Here is a 15463-nt window from a genome sequence, read left to right as displayed (position 1 = left end):
ATAATCATTCCAAGCAGCTGATTTCAGCTGAACGAGCAGAGGTAAGATGTGATGTTGATGACAACTTGTGGCTAAATGCAGGTGAGAGGGAGGAACCCTCACAGTACTGAACAGTATGCGTGATGATACTATAGTGTAGCTATATGTTGATGTTTTTCTTTTTTTTTTTTTTAAATTTTATTTTAATATGAGACAATACAAGAAACCACAAGTGATACAAGACATACAGTCACATAAAGAAAAAGAAAGAATTAATAAAAAAATAAAGATGTTTCTTTTTGCAGCTATTATTGCAGGTTTGGAATTTCAGGAATTTTTTTTCGGTTCAACTTTTTATTTTTTTTCACAAATAAATTACTATATGCACAGATATAAATTAAAAAAAAAAAAAAAGGATATTGAAACAAATTTCTGATTCATTCTTGTTCCATATACTTTAGTACAGTCAAGGTGAAAAGGTGTTATTCATATTCTATAATGAAATACTGATTTGTGTGAAAAATCATTCAAACTATAAAGATAAAAGTCAATCATTTATGTAATGCTCCCTGTTGTTAGTGTTTCTCAGGTTAGTGGGTTGTGAGCATTTTCGGAGGGGATGAGGGGGTTAAAAAACGAAAAGGAAGAAAAAAACCACTCTTCATACATATATTCCTAAAATGATATAACAAATTACTGCCTAGCTGATTCAGTTTAAGGTAATTTCCTCGTTTCATAGTTTTAACTGACATAAGCCACTACAAGGTTTACATTTAGTCAGTACTCAATCCTCCTCTTCATCGACTAGCTCCATACCTTTCACAAACACATGATACACTCCCCAAACCTGCTAAAAAAAGGCTTGTTTCCCCCTTTGTACATGGTATTTTTATCCAAAGGAAAAGTTGTTAACATTTTCCAAATCCAATACGTGTATCTGCTGGTCTTCTTCCAAAATAATGCAATTGATTTTTTTTTAGCATTTAAAAGACACACATCTGTCATGATTTGTCCACTTTTGGTGTACTTGTGATCAGTGGTGGAATGTAACTAAGTACATTTACTCAACTTAAGTCCAAATGTTGAGGTACTTGTACTTTACTTAGGTCTTTTCTACTATGTCTTCACATGTAGTTTATAAAATCTGATGTTTTATTATAAAGTAAACAAGCCAACAATATAAGGGCCTACAAGTCCAGCTGAAATGATTAGACCATTAAACACACAACTGTTTGGATCCTTTACACTTTCTCAAATGGGATTGTTCTGCATTGAGTACTTTTTTTTCTTTAATACTACATTTTCCTGATGACACTTACATACTTTTAATTAACGTTTTCAATGCAGGACTTTTACTTGTAACATAGTATTTTACAGTGTAGTATTAGTACTTTTACTTAAGTAAAGGATCTGAATACTTCTTCCACCACTGCTTGTGATCTTAAGATTCCTAAAATAAAAAGTGAACCTATCCCTTTTAAATCACACAGCTGCATGGCTCCAGTCTGCCATCTACAGTTGGACACTGTTGTTGCCATGGAATCCTGTCTCCACCAGATGTCTTGGTGACCTCAGTTTGTCTTCCATGGCAGGTTTTGCTAGTGAGGAATTCCCCACGTAAACACTGAGTGACGTATATACGGAGACCCTGGTTTTGTTGAGTAAGCTTCATTGTTGGGGACGCCTGATGCTGATACCCCACCCCCACCCCCCCTCATCGATGTGGAAGCACCGTGTAGCTTGATTTGAGCAAACAAATAGTTGAGATGGTTTATGACTCGACACTTAAACTGCTATGGGGATTTTATTGATTGTTTTTTTTTAACTCTACACTTTAAAAGGCTTTTGGTAGCAATGATTAAAAAAAAAAACCCAAAAGCCACCACAAGTTAATTTCTATAATAACTGTAAGAACATTGCGTTGAATTTTACGTCCTTACATGACTTTTCTTCACATATGATTTCTCTCTTTCTTTCTTTCTCTCTTTCTCTCTCTCTCACATACACCCACACCCACACCCACACACACACACACACACACACACACAGTGTGAGGTGTGGTGCGCTGCAGGTCTAGCTCAGGAATGTCCCAAATAGGGGGCTGTTGTTTAAGTCTTTCATAAAGGTACAGTGTCTAGATCCTGTGTAAGAGCCTGAGGAAACTTAGCGGACCCTAGGAAAGGAGATATTAATAACTCTCGGGGCCAACCCACCGCATTCTTCACATGTGAGTCACTGTAAGCCAGAGAGCAGGGAGGAAAGAGCTGCAGAGCCTCTGTTTCTCATTTGTGTTTCTTTCCATGGAGGAGTAGAGCAGGGAGGCGGGGAGGCCACCCCTTCTTCTTCTACTTCTGCGAACCTTAAAAGCCTTATGTCAAACACACACACAGACAGACACACACACACACGGCTCTACACGGGACACATATTTCTGCTTGTACAGCATACTGTACTCAGGATAAAACTAAATCCTTTACAGGCATGCTAGTGAGGAAGTGAATGCAGAACTGAACAGGGATGAGGGGGATGGACTATTTAGTGTGAGGAGATAAATAGGCTTCAGATGGTGGGAATGAGAGGGGAGAGAGCATCGGAAAATGGTGGTATGGGTACTTGGCAGGGGAGAGTGTGACTCACTGTTTATCTGCTCCGTCATAGAGACCAAGTGAGCTCCATAGAAAAGAAAAGCTTGTTAAAAGAGTGTCGTGAAATGCACTCAGCTATTAGTTCTGTACCATGCACTTTACATTTCATTTTAGACTTTCAATGACTAACTCTTTATTTAATTTACTTATAAAAAAAGAGTGCCCAGATTAAGCCCATCTGAGGGTTTTTATAGCACCCCTCCATCACATATTTTATTGATTATGTGTATATTTATCTGTAGTATTTGTATATGTGTAAACCAATACACTAAACTAAACTAAAAAGGTCACTAAAGAGACAGAACACAGTCAGGGAACTTTATTGGGTTAACATAAGAACAGTGGAGCGGTGTACAGTAGTCAGTAATATATCAATCATCAATTAAAAGTTCATCTCAGAATGTCATGTTCTTGTATACAACTGAGGTCTCGCTCCTGCACATAAAAAAAACAAACAAACAACAGCAACAATTACAAAAATAATATATAAAGTTTATGCACAAAAATGTGGCATGTGAAGCATCAAAAGTGAAACGCATTCAGGTTATTAGGTGTGTGCTGCCAGTTTAAGTAAAAAAAACAAAAAACGCTATAAACAAATCATTTAAGCAATATAAATTTGGTAGATGATACCCTCACTAGAATGACCAGACCAGAAAATGGCATAATCCTACAAATTATCACCAAGATAACACTGCGCCACTCCAATCTAGTCATTGAAGGAACGTTCAATTTAAATGTTCTAATACAGAAAAGTTAAGCTCTGTATTCTTTCAAAATATATATGCTGAATACTGCTCACTTAGAGGGCGCCGGCCTTTATTTACTTCTGCTCTGCAAACACAAGTAGATATATTTTGAAAGCTCGCCATTAAAAGCTAACTTTGAGGAGCCAAAGGGAAGAAGCAACCAGACCCGTGTGACTTCTTAATACACAATCTTTTTGCAGTAGGTCCTTGTAATAGTCTCAAAGGATTGACTTAACGACTTTAATACAGTATGTTCCATTGTGCGAGACCGAAATCTCAAGTCTCAGAGGAATAAAGTTGAACACATTTAGGGCTGCGACTAACGATTATTTTCATACTTGATCAATCTGTTGATTATTTTCTCGGTTAATCGATTAGTTCTTTGGTCTCTAAAATGTCAGAAAATGGTAGAAAATATGGATCAGTGTTCCCCAAAGCCCAAGATGATGTCCTCAAATGACAATGTCTTGTTTTGTCCTCAACTCAAAGATATTCAGTTTACTGTCACAGAGGAGAGAAGAAACTACAACATAGTCACATTTAAGAAGCTGGAATCAGAGAAGTTTTCCTTTTTTTTCCCCATAACAAATGACTTTTTTTTAACGATTTATCGATTATCAAAATAATTGGCGAATAATTTAATTAGTTGACACAGCTAATCGACTAATCTTTGCAGCTCTAAACGCATTACATACAAACGTTTTGACGTGGGTCTGGGGGGGTGGGGGGTGGGGGACGAACAAGAGCAAATACAAACGGTGGCACAGCCCATAGAGAAGAGTCTCTCTCAGCTCCAGGGACTGTCTACGCATCCGAACCCTTCTGCCTGCGTTTGGAAGGCGGGATCAGGCGCGTGGGAAGCTCCGGGGGCAGACCGTGGCCCTCCAGCTTCACCTCGATCAGGTGGCTGGCCAGGGCAAACTCTTCGTCATCCAGCATGCCGTCGTGGTCCACGTCGGACAGCTTCCAGATGCGACCCAGGACCGAGTTGGGCAGGCGGGAGCTCTCCATCCAGTCCTTGGCCTTGTTGCCGCTCAGCTTCCCCTCGCTGGGAGCCAGGTTATAGAAGATCTCGTCATACTTGGGCTTGTCTTTGGTCACCACCCAGTCTTCCTCCTCCTCGCATCCCTCTCCGTTCTCCAGAGTGAAGGGGTCGCCCTCCCCGAACGGCCCGGCGCGGGTCCCGATGAAGGCCCCGCCCTGCACGCCTGGCTGCTCGCCCGCCTCCAGCTCCTCCTGCCGCAGCAGGGGCATCAGCTTGGAGATGTCCGCAGAGAGCAACTCATCCAAGGCCGTCATCAGATTAGGCTTCAAGGTTTTGAACTTGGAAAAGTCATGAACCATCAGTTGCTCCTTTAAAAAGGGGAATGATACAAATGTGTTAGCCAGTAGATCAGGGGTCTTTACTGTTTTTTTAAGCCATGTACCCCATAACTGAAAGAGAGACGAGCAGGGACCCCCTACTACATATAGCCTAGTGTATAAAATTAAGTTGCATATTAAACTGGGCCTACAATAATGTGTAGGGCGGCTTAAAGCCTTTATACATACCTTTTTAGTGCATGGAATACACTATTAAAATAATAATTGTTGGCGTGATTTTATAAAACATGTTGTCAATGTTACACATACAGCATCTCTGCTCTCTGAACTATTCAGACCTCAGGGCCAACAGTGTCTCTGTGATACAACGCTGACCCTGAAGTTGGATAAATAACAGGCTTTCACAGCTCTCCTCCCTCATTCCAGCATACATGCACTTGATGTACATGTGTTGCTGTAAGTCCACCTTCAGACGATTAAATAAACCTACAGAAAGATGAGTGTTGCCTGTTTATTTAAGCAGGAACTGCCCTCACGCTAGCTCCAGAAGAAGTATTTCCGTCATTGGCTCCCAGATGTGCCCAGACTCAGACTAACCTGCATCTTGGCACAGTCTGGGAAGTCTCCGGGAGAAATGTTGTGCTGCAGCTGGATCTTAGAGAAAATCACTGGCAGCTGGTAGATCAGATTCTTCTTTTTGTTGTCCTTCCTGAAGACAGAAGGCATCTCCTGCTTCAGATAGCTGATGATGTGGGCATGGACCTGGGAGTGAGAAAAGCAAAGCACACGTACCAAGGATTTTAACCAGAGACGGAGCCAGACATTGTAGACATTTGGGGCTCAGCTCAAACCTGGGGGGGGGGGTCCGGGGGCATGCTCCATTTACGGCAGCTATATGCACTATTTTTCAAGCCGTTTGATAATAGAATGCCTGAAAATCTGTACATCATTTTGGAAAAACACGATAGTTGCCAAGGGAAAGAATCATCCTGTACAGCCTTCATCCTGTTTTGTATCTAACTGCTCTCCAAGTGTCTTCATCATTCATCAACTAATGTTGAGGATGACTTAATGTCAATGCTGCCACCAAAGAAGAGGCAAAAACTACCTGATGTTACTATTTTTAAGTTACATAACAGGTAGAGTAGAAATTCGGCGTAAACAGCATCACTGATCTTGAAACCTATCTTAAGCAGAGTTCACAGAATGAAAGGCGATATTTCATCAGTAATAGAACTTTTTCTCCGTCGATTTGCCGGTCCAGTCTGAGAGGAAATGACACAAACTTGAAGGTATTTTAACAGAACTAACAGGGTTAGAGTGCACTGATGTCAACCTGTCAAACATTTAGTGAACACATGTTGCCGTGCCAATAAAAACCCACCCTGACCAGACGCGCCCTCTTGACCAGGTCATTGAGCTTGCGTAAAGCTGCGTTGCGAGGGAGGTTTTGGATGTCGGCGAACAGATCCTCCTCCTCCAGCTCAAACAGCTTCCGGTTGTCGGCCACCATCAGCGGCTCGGACCAGAAGGAGCCGATGTAGACGCGCAGAACCTCCGGGGTGCCAAACACCTTCCCCAGGGACCACATGAGTGCGCCGTACACCCTCATCAGCTGCTGGGTGCCCACCATGTCGGCCTTGTTGAGCACCACGCGCAGCTTGTCCTCGTTGCCTTTCAGGGCGCCGATGGCCTCGGAGAACTCGTCCGAGATCTCCAGTTTGTGGGCGTCAAACAGCAGGATGATGCGGTCCACGCGCTCAGCAAACCAGCGCAGCACCGCTGGGAAGTCGTAGCCTGTTTTGGATCGAAAAAAAAGATTAATTAGGGCCACACGATATATGAGGAAAATACGCGATAACGTTGTTGAATATCGCGATAATGATATTACTTGCGATAAATGAACTTAAAGTGTTCTCAGTTCTGCCTTTCTGCTCCTTTCGTTATTCTGCTACAAACAACGCATTGCTTGTTGAATTTAAAACAAATGAAAGGAAATCATTTCTAACGTTCTTTTCTGGAACAAATTAAACATTGAATTGAATTGAATTTAAAATGCCGCACAAAAAAAAAAGAAAAAAAAGAATGACAGTTACATTTCAAAGTGCAGTTTTCTACTGATATTGTCTTTCAACTAACAAAAAATCTCAGAGTGTCTTTCGCAATGTTTATTGCACCAGTTGATATCGCGATGACGATAAAAAAACGATTTGTTGTGCTGTAGAGGATGGATACCCGACCCGAGCCTGACGGGACCCGACGGTACCTGGCGGGCCGGCCGGGTTTGGAAAGATATTTAGAAATTATGTTCGGGTCGAGCTCAGTCACTTCAACGCAATAAGGCATTGAACATTTAAAGTTTTAAAAAAGCTTATTATGTAGGTAGCCAATGGGCCTGTTTCACTAGGTCTGGGGAGTTTACTCCCCGGAGTGCTTATGTTGTTGTTTTTTTCGCCCAGCATATTTCCTTGGATTAGGATGGCACCAAGATCTTGGTTGCAGCTGTCGCCGTGGTCCTGCTACACCCTGCTACACTCTGCGGTGCCCTGCAGTGTCCTGCTGCATCCTGCTGAACCCTGCTGCGTCCTGCTATGCTCTGCTGTGCCACGCTAAATCCTGTAACGCCCTGCAGTGCCCTGTTATGACATGAACTACTACGACTACCATTTGTAGTCACTGTTCCATTATCTTTGTGACTATTACTGCCACTGTTGATCACACCCCCAACTGGTACCGTAAGACACCGCCTACCAAGAGCCTGGGTCTGTCTGAGGTTTCTCCCTAAAAGGGAGTTTTTCCTCGCCACTGTCGCACTAAATGCTTCCTCTTGGGGGAATTACTGGAATTGTTGGGTCTTTGTAAATTATAGAGTGTGGTCTAGACCTACTCTATCTGTAAAGTGTCTCGAGATAACTTTTGTTATGATTTGATACTATAAATAAAATTGAATTGAACTGATGCAAAGGTTAGTTTTTGTGATTAAAATAAATTTTAAATATTACCCTAACATCCGTCTTCCTGTGTGCGAAAATTAGTTTATGTAGCTGTGACAACGAAACACGTGCATATTAGCCTACATGTAGCAGCGCAACGATGGAAGACGTTAAAAAGAAGTTGGCTTCAGGAGATTAACGTGCGCTTGTTGCCCCGTGTGCGCTGATGCGCTCATCCGTTGACATTTCCAAATGCCTTCCTATAGTTGCTTAATAAAAGCGGGCTTTCCACACAAACAAACGAACGTGTCATTAGTATGAGAAAAAAACGAGATTTTGTCGGGCTCGGGTCAGGCTCGGACATAAATATCTTAATGCCTGTCGGGCTCGGGTCGGGTTCGGTTACTGCTTTGTCGGACGAGGGCCGGGCACCGACAGAAAAATACGGCCCGATCCGCACTCTATTGTGCAGCCCTAAGGTTGAATAACTAAGATATTCAGAAACCTAAAGCAGAAACAAAAAATAAGCAGGAGAGGGGGGGTTGGGAGGAGGTCGACACAGACACAAACCCTTCACAACTCTTCTTATGTGTGTGTGTGTCCAAACCAGCCGTACGCTCAGACACCACCAGGGCTGCACTGTATGCATCACTTAGCCCCACCTTTACCCGCTGCAACATTGTAGTGATATGTACATTCATCTATCAAAAATTATAATCCAATAATATAATGTATTATTCTGAAATGGGCGATTCTGCATAAGTACACATTCCTTTTGTACCTGAAGTACATTTTGATGTTTTTTGTACTTTGACTTAAATACATTTAGAATGCAGGACTTTTACTAGTGTGTACAGTACACTGCACAGTTTTCATTTCTACACTGTGGTATTGTTACTTTTACTTAAGTAAAAGCTCGGAGTTCTTCTTCCACCACTGTACTAACAAGTCTAACAAAACCAAGTTTGATATGTTTGTGTGATCAACATGATTATCCTCAAAAGGTCAGTTCACCCAAATGACAAAAGCAGCATATTTTCTCACCTACCTTCTGTGGTATAGCCATAAAAGACGGTTTATTTATTTATTTTTTTATCTACCTAGATTTTATATATATCTCTGAATTGTCTTTCAAGGGAAATTGTTGGGTCTTTTGTAAATGATAGAGTGTGGTCTAGACCTACTCTTATCTGTAAAGTGTCCTGAGATAACTCTTGTTATGATTTGATAATATAAATGAAATTGAATTGAAATACTGTTTGTGGTGCTCAAGAACAGCACCATCTTTTCAAAAACAATGTCCCAGTTACTTTGGATAACCAACAGACGGCACTGTTAGCAGTTGGCACTGGAACTACTTCTTACCAAAGAAATAATTTCGGATTATCCAGAGAAACTGGAACTTTTTTTTTTCTTTCTGGAAATACATGTTTGAGCTAATTATTGCATGGCCATGAGCACCACAAACTACATTCCATTCCCCTCCATTGTATGGGGGGGGCAGAAATCTCACAGATGGATATTTCATCACCTCAGCAGATAAACCCAAAACCATCTGCGAGATCCCACCAGTGGTTAAGTGAGGAAATATGTTTTTCACAGTTTGGATGCACTGACTCGTATTAATTGCTCATGCAGATTGACTTGAGTAATAATGGGTTACTTAAAGCATGGATGAATAGAAAAGTGAAAAAACTACTGTGAGATGATGATGATATGTTATTTTCGGTTACACTTTACTTGAAGGTATCTACATAAGAGTGACATAACACTGTCATAAACGTGTCATAAACATTATAAACAAGTCATAAACGTTTATGACATAACGCTTCTGTCAGTAAATGTCATTCGGTTTTTGTCATGTTGGGTTAGGGTTAGGGTTCATGTGTTAGGACAGTGTCATGTGTTCATGACAGTGTCATGTCACTTTTATGTAGATACCTTCAAATAAAGTGTTACCATTATTTCTCAACAGGACATTCCTTCCGATATGCTGAGAGACTTTTTTTGCCTGTACCGTCTCTGTTCCTGGTTATGATTTTATGGCTGCTGCAAAGATGTTTTCTTGCCCCGGCTGCCAAGTGTTATTGTGACAGAGTAGACTGGTCCCATGGGTTAGCCAGGCGTGCCAAGGAGATGAGTTTGTGAGCCGACGTTGGAGGATGTGTGTCTCTGCAGGCCCCCTGCCCCCATTCCCTCTCCTCACCTTTGTCGGGTCTCTCACCTCGGCTCACTCTCTGCTTGGCTCCGGACAGGATCCCCGGCGTGTCGATGATACTGATACTCTCCAGGACCTGGTTGGGCATCTGGGCGCACTGGAACCTGGTGTTAGCATCAGCACACAGGAGACAAGTCGCATAAACTCGTGGTTTCCAAACTTTATTCATTTTAAAGATTCTGGGGAGCATTTTAGGCTTTTATTTGACAGAACAGCTTAGCCATGAAAGGGGAGAGAGAGGGGGAATGACATGCAGCAAAGGACCGCAGGTCGAATTTCAACCTGCAGCCGCTGCGGCGAGGACTGAGCCTCTGTACATGGGGCGCACGCTCTGTCAGGTGAGCTACCCAAGCGCCCCGGTTTCCAAACTTTTTCACGTCAAGGACCCCTAAGCTGCAGACCACGGATCCCCGTTTCAGAAGATTTCGTCCCAGGGCACCGCACCCGATAGGAGTTTTGCTTTTGGATGTTTTATTACGGAAAGTATATGGAACCCATGACCAAACTAGTCATAAATTCCGCCATTGTGTTACTTATGGATGGAATTATAGTTAACAAATGATTCCTTGTTTTGCTGGGGACTCGCTGGGACCACTTCAAGTAGAGCTGGGCCATATGGAGAAAATTAAACATCACGATATTTATGACCAGCGGTGACGGTTGACTATTGGTGCTTTCACAAAATATTTACACAATGAGATTTGAGATAAATAATCATCAGTAATGTGGATATAGTGTTTAAGTGGGTAAAGGCAAATAACAGAACAGCTAGAACAGTCTGGTGAGTTCAGAAAATGACATCACTTTACTGTAATGCAGCCTTTAAAAGCAGGAAAAGACAACACTTGTGTCACATGACGATATTACCATATCCAAAATCTAAGACAATATCTAGCCTCATATATCGACGTATTGCTCAGCCCTACCTTCAAGGACCAGTGTCATAACAAGTTCAGAGAGGTCCGTTTTGTTTGAAAACAGTGCGGAAGGATATCATCTAAATCATGTGAAAAATGGTTAACTCGTATCAAAGAAGCCAATGTGATCTAGGCAGCAGATTGGAAGCTGCCCGCTCCACCCCCCCCCCACCCCTCCCTCCGCAGGCCATTGTGTTCAAGCAGACCTCTCATTGCTGAGGGCTTCCTGAAGGAAAATGAGCACCACTGCCAGAATCAAACAATAAGGCCCACTAACGATGTGTGGCTTACAACAACAACACCACTTCCTGCAACTTACGAGCTTAACGAGGCCGCCAGTCCCAGAACGGGAAGTCAAAGCAAAAGGAGAGACGCAATTGCGTTCACAAACACACCCTGCGGAGGGAGCGAGGGACTCTGGAAAACTGGCATCAGACATTTCACGTTAGAGCTCCATCAATAGTTGGACTGTATGTTCACATCTAGCCTGCATGTCCATGTGCCTAACAGGTAACAGCCCCTTTTTTTTTTTTTTTTGTATAAACATGTGATTTCTCTTCAGTGGAAAAACATACACAGAAATCTGGCAGCCCCGACAGTAAACAGAGCAGAGGAAAGAACTTCAATGTTTTCATTCAATGCTTTCTCGGGTTTCCTGAGCCTCACAGTGAAGTCTGTGACTTCATTTGTTTGTCTTTGCCCCGAGGGGCTGTGGAGCCCTCTGACCTCGTCTTTCAACTTGCGTACATGGCAGTTCCTATCTGAGTACATTTAGCTTTCATCACCCTCTCGGGCGATGTCGCTCCCTTTCTCCATTTTTCCACAAATAAGGCAAGTGCCTCCCCGTTCTGAAATTTGGCACAAGGGCTTGAAATTCCAAAGAGCAAAAAAAAAAAAACGTTCTGTTATCTCTCCTTCTTGGGTTCTCTCACACATAGTCTGTCCATTTGATGCAGATATCTATCTGGCTCCCTGAGTGGAATCATTACACAACACACTGGGAATAAAAGCCCTGCTCTCACCTGTTGAGAAAGGTGTTTCCAAAAGGGTTGAGTTTGCGGAAAGGCTTGTTGGGGTCTACGATGAGGGCATTCCCGGGGATGACTCCTTCCACCTCCCCGTGCATGATGGCAGTGAAGCAGTCGGTGGTGGGTTCAGGTCCCACCCTGCTCCCAGGAATATCCTGCTCCAGTAGATACCTGTCAATCACACATAGGGCTTGAGATTATTTCAGTACTGGTTCTTTTTAATTTAGCAATCGCACAAAATGTTAACAGTGAACAAATTGTCGATGCAGAACTGATATAACACCAAGAGCCAGGTTCTGTCTGAGGTTTCTGTCTGTTTAAAGGACGTTTTTCCTCGCCGCTGTCACACAAAATGCTTGCTCTTGGGGGGGAATTGTTGGGTCTTTGTAAATTATAGAGTGTGGTCTAGACCCGGGGTGTCAAACATACGGCCTGTGGGCCAGAACCGGCCCGCCAAAGGGTCGAATCAGGCCCACTGGATTACTTTGCAAAGTGTGAAAATTGCAGAGAAGTATTGAAAGCTTAAGTGCGTAACATTTTAATAATAATGAATGTCCGTTACATTCAAGCCATTGCCAAATGAGTTGCTACAAAGCTAATTAAAACTCTCTCTGTGTTTCTCAGTATGGCTATGTTCAGAAGATTGTGGCGTCTGGTGACTTTCCCGCGCAGAAACCGGAGTGAAGATAATGACCTCTTCTGAAGAGTCCATCATGTTTTTTTAATCCTCCGTGTCCTCCTTGGCTACTAGCAACTGCGTGGAGGAGGGGGGTGGGGGGGGGCTGTGTACGATCACGGAAGGCTTGTATCATGTGGACGCGCCGACAGTTTTGTTGTCATTACTTAGAATTTCTCATGGGGGAGACAGAAACTACGCACTATATCTTTAATTCCAAATTTACCACTTTAATCTCAGAGAATATCTGAGTTCTTTTTCCGTAAATTTACGACTTTAATCTTAGAAATTCTGAGTTTTTTCTCGGAATATTATCCCTCTCTCCCGGGTCCGTAACATTATTTATTTTTCCTACTATGGCCTTAGAACGCTGTCGTAGCAGAAGCAACTTGCGTTTGCCAACATCAAGCTGACAAGAAACTCTGTGGCAGATACAGTTTCTGATCTTTCTGGAGTGGTTTCACAGGTCTGGCCCACTTGAGATCAAATTAGGGGCATGTGGCCTATCAACTAAAATGAGTTTGACACCCCTGGTCTAGACCTACTCTATCTGTGCAGTGTCCTGAGATAACTTCTGTTATGATTTGACACTAGAAATAAAATTGAATGGAAGTGAATTAAAGTCTTACTTGATGAACGTTGTCTTTCCAGTGGAGTACTGTCCCACCACCAGCACCATAGGCTTGTTATCGAAGTCTGCATCCTCCAGACTGAGAGAGTGGAAGTCATGGAAACCATAGTACTCCTCCAGAGGCAGCAGCTTCTTGCGATACAAGGACTTGAGCCCTTCTGTCACGGTGCGGATCACCTCAGGCGCCTTCTTCACATCTTTTCTCCCCCAGCGGGACATGTTGACTGACTGACAAGACGATAGGGAGCTTCTTACAAAAAAAATTAAAATAAAATCAGTGTCAGAGTGTGTCTGTTGTTTGGAGCTGTATTTCCTGTGGCTGGACCCTTGGAAAACCTTCAGGTGTTTCCTGTATTTGTGTGAACGCTGCTCACTTGTCCTTGAAACCTCCCGTGCACACACCCGAGGGGAACGATAGGGCCGATGTTCTGTTTCAAGTCTTTCCCTTTGACAACAGTCGCCACACTGATCACTTTTAGCCCCTGTAATATGGACAGAAAAGAAGACAGGTAGAGGTTAATCCAAACAGATAACGAGAGAGAGAGAATCTATTTGGCAAAAAAAGTTGCATAGGGTTCTTGCAACTGGTGATCAAAGTCTGTCACAACCTAGAGTAAGGATGTGGAACCTGGAGTAAGCTTCAGCCCACCAGGAGTCGGCCAAGCGTCGTCAGTGCATGCCTGGAAAAAGTTGGTGTTCGACGCTGGAAAGCCTGCAAACCCAACCCTGCGTCAGGATTTGCACAGGCGCAGCCCATTTTCTTACAGTGAAATGAGTAAGACATTCCATCTATCCCCTGCAGTTCCTTTTAGTGGGACATGGAACATGCGCATGGCTTAATTGTTCATTTAAGGGAAAAAAAAAAAAAGAAATCTCATGGGAGGGTGGTCAATACATGGAAAGACAACGGTAACCCTTTTTTGTTACTGTAGTCTACACGAATGGAAACACTGGATTAGGAATTGAAGGCACAGCTCATTATGAGAAGCAGACACAAAAGGTAAGACACGTGTCAGCAGACATTCACTCGTCTGTGGAGAGCTTCCCTCTTGCAAATCCCTTTTAAACAAAAAATCTGCCCAGAGGAGAATAGGCAACACAGTCCTGACATGTCACAAGACCAGTGTGGAAAGACTTCTTGTCAAAATGGCGAACTCTGGATATCTACAGGAGACACATTAAATGTGGTTTAACCGCCATTACATACAAAAGCACTGTGCCAGCCATGCTACACGAGTTAAAAGTTGCTCTACGGGCTCCCAGTGAGAATCAAAAAGATTTGGTTAAGGCTCTGGGATCAACTTCGAAAGTTTAAGGGTGGTGGAAAATGACTTGTGGGTTCGTACACCACAATTGCAACACAGTGTTGGCCTTAGAAGCAGAAATGTAACATGCAGGAGCAACAAGTAACAGGGGAGTCATATTTTAATATCCAAATGAAGAAATGGAAAAAAAAAGCTGTTCAAAATCTTAAAACTCATTAATTCTGCAGCCAAGTTGTGACATTTGCACTCAAAATAGAATAGAGTCTCAGTTTCCACTATTGTATCACAATCTGGATAATATTTGAGTACAAGGTCAAATACAAGCTGATTATTATAGCCAATGTTAAAGTAAAAAAAGGAGTATTTACCAAGTTATTATGGAGAAAGCAGACTTCAAGCGTCTTGATTCTCTCTCTCTCTCTCTGCAGTTCTGCCCTCTGGAGCTTGGAAAATATTTGGACTTGAGGAGACAGAAAACAGTCTCTTGGAGGAGCTGCTGCTACATGTATATACCTCTTGACAGCAAATAGGAACCCTCAGTGGAGCGTCAACGCAGCCAGATTACAGACGATCCTTCTTCTCCAGGGGTTTAATGTATTTCAGATGAGCTCCAAATCTGGCAAAAGGTTCCGTACTCTGCTTGCTGAAAGAGCACAAGGCAAACAGTGACACACAGGCACACCACACGGAGGCTAACTTATTCACTCTCCCCTGGCTCGCTTCTCCAAATTTAATGCACCTCCTCTTCCAGGGATGCCTGGCAACACTGTGGGCAGCACCAACACTGCTCAGGGCAGGGATGAGCACAGCTGTGGTCAGAGGGCGGGGACCTGGAGGAGGGGGGGAGGGGGGGTGTTGAATAAATAATTTGGGTGGAGTAGTTTTTTTCTTTTCTTAAAACATGACATACCTTCAGTGTTCTCATGCATATTTTTAACGATAACACAACCTCGTGATGCACCCCTCCAGCTGCAGCCTCGAACTCCTCTATGACTTTCATTTGGGTTTTTTTCCTACCAGACCTACTGTAACATGTCATATCTCTAAAGATGCGACACCCCTCATCAGTCTAACCTCTCTTGCTCCTCCCAAAACTCTG

The 15463-nt window shown here is 42.9% G+C and overlaps 1 protein-coding gene across 2 annotated transcripts; it reads right to left on the bottom strand.

The window, feature by feature from the left end:
- Positions 1 to 2928: 2928 nt before the first annotated feature.
- Positions 2929 to 15160, bottom strand: ehd2b (EH-domain containing 2b). Of its 2 annotated transcripts, none has more exons than XM_031287003.2 (7): positions 14733 to 15160; positions 13098 to 13581; positions 11787 to 11963; positions 9836 to 9951; positions 6081 to 6493; positions 5294 to 5458; positions 2929 to 4726 (listed from the first exon to the last, which is right to left on the bottom strand). In XM_031287003.2, exons 2-7 carry the CDS (start codon positions 13316 to 13318, stop codon positions 4178 to 4180), a joined length of 1641 nt encoding a protein of 546 aa, XP_031142863.1. In that variant the 5' UTR covers positions 13319 to 13581; positions 14733 to 15160; the 3' UTR covers positions 2929 to 4177. The 2 variants fall into 2 exon arrangements, with proteins under 2 accessions (XP_031142863.1, XP_031142864.1); XM_031287004.2 differs by having other exon boundaries at positions 9854 to 9951; positions 14733 to 15159.
- Between the last annotated feature and the right edge of the window lie 303 nt (positions 15161 to 15463).

Source organism: Sander lucioperca, chromosome 5 (assembly GCF_008315115.2).
Source record: "Sander lucioperca isolate FBNREF2018 chromosome 5, SLUC_FBN_1.2, whole genome shotgun sequence".
Lineage (NCBI taxonomy): Eukaryota > Metazoa > Chordata > Actinopteri > Perciformes > Percidae > Sander > Sander lucioperca.
Note: the sequence above shows the minus strand (reverse complement) of the source record. Positions and strands in the feature narration are given on the sequence as shown.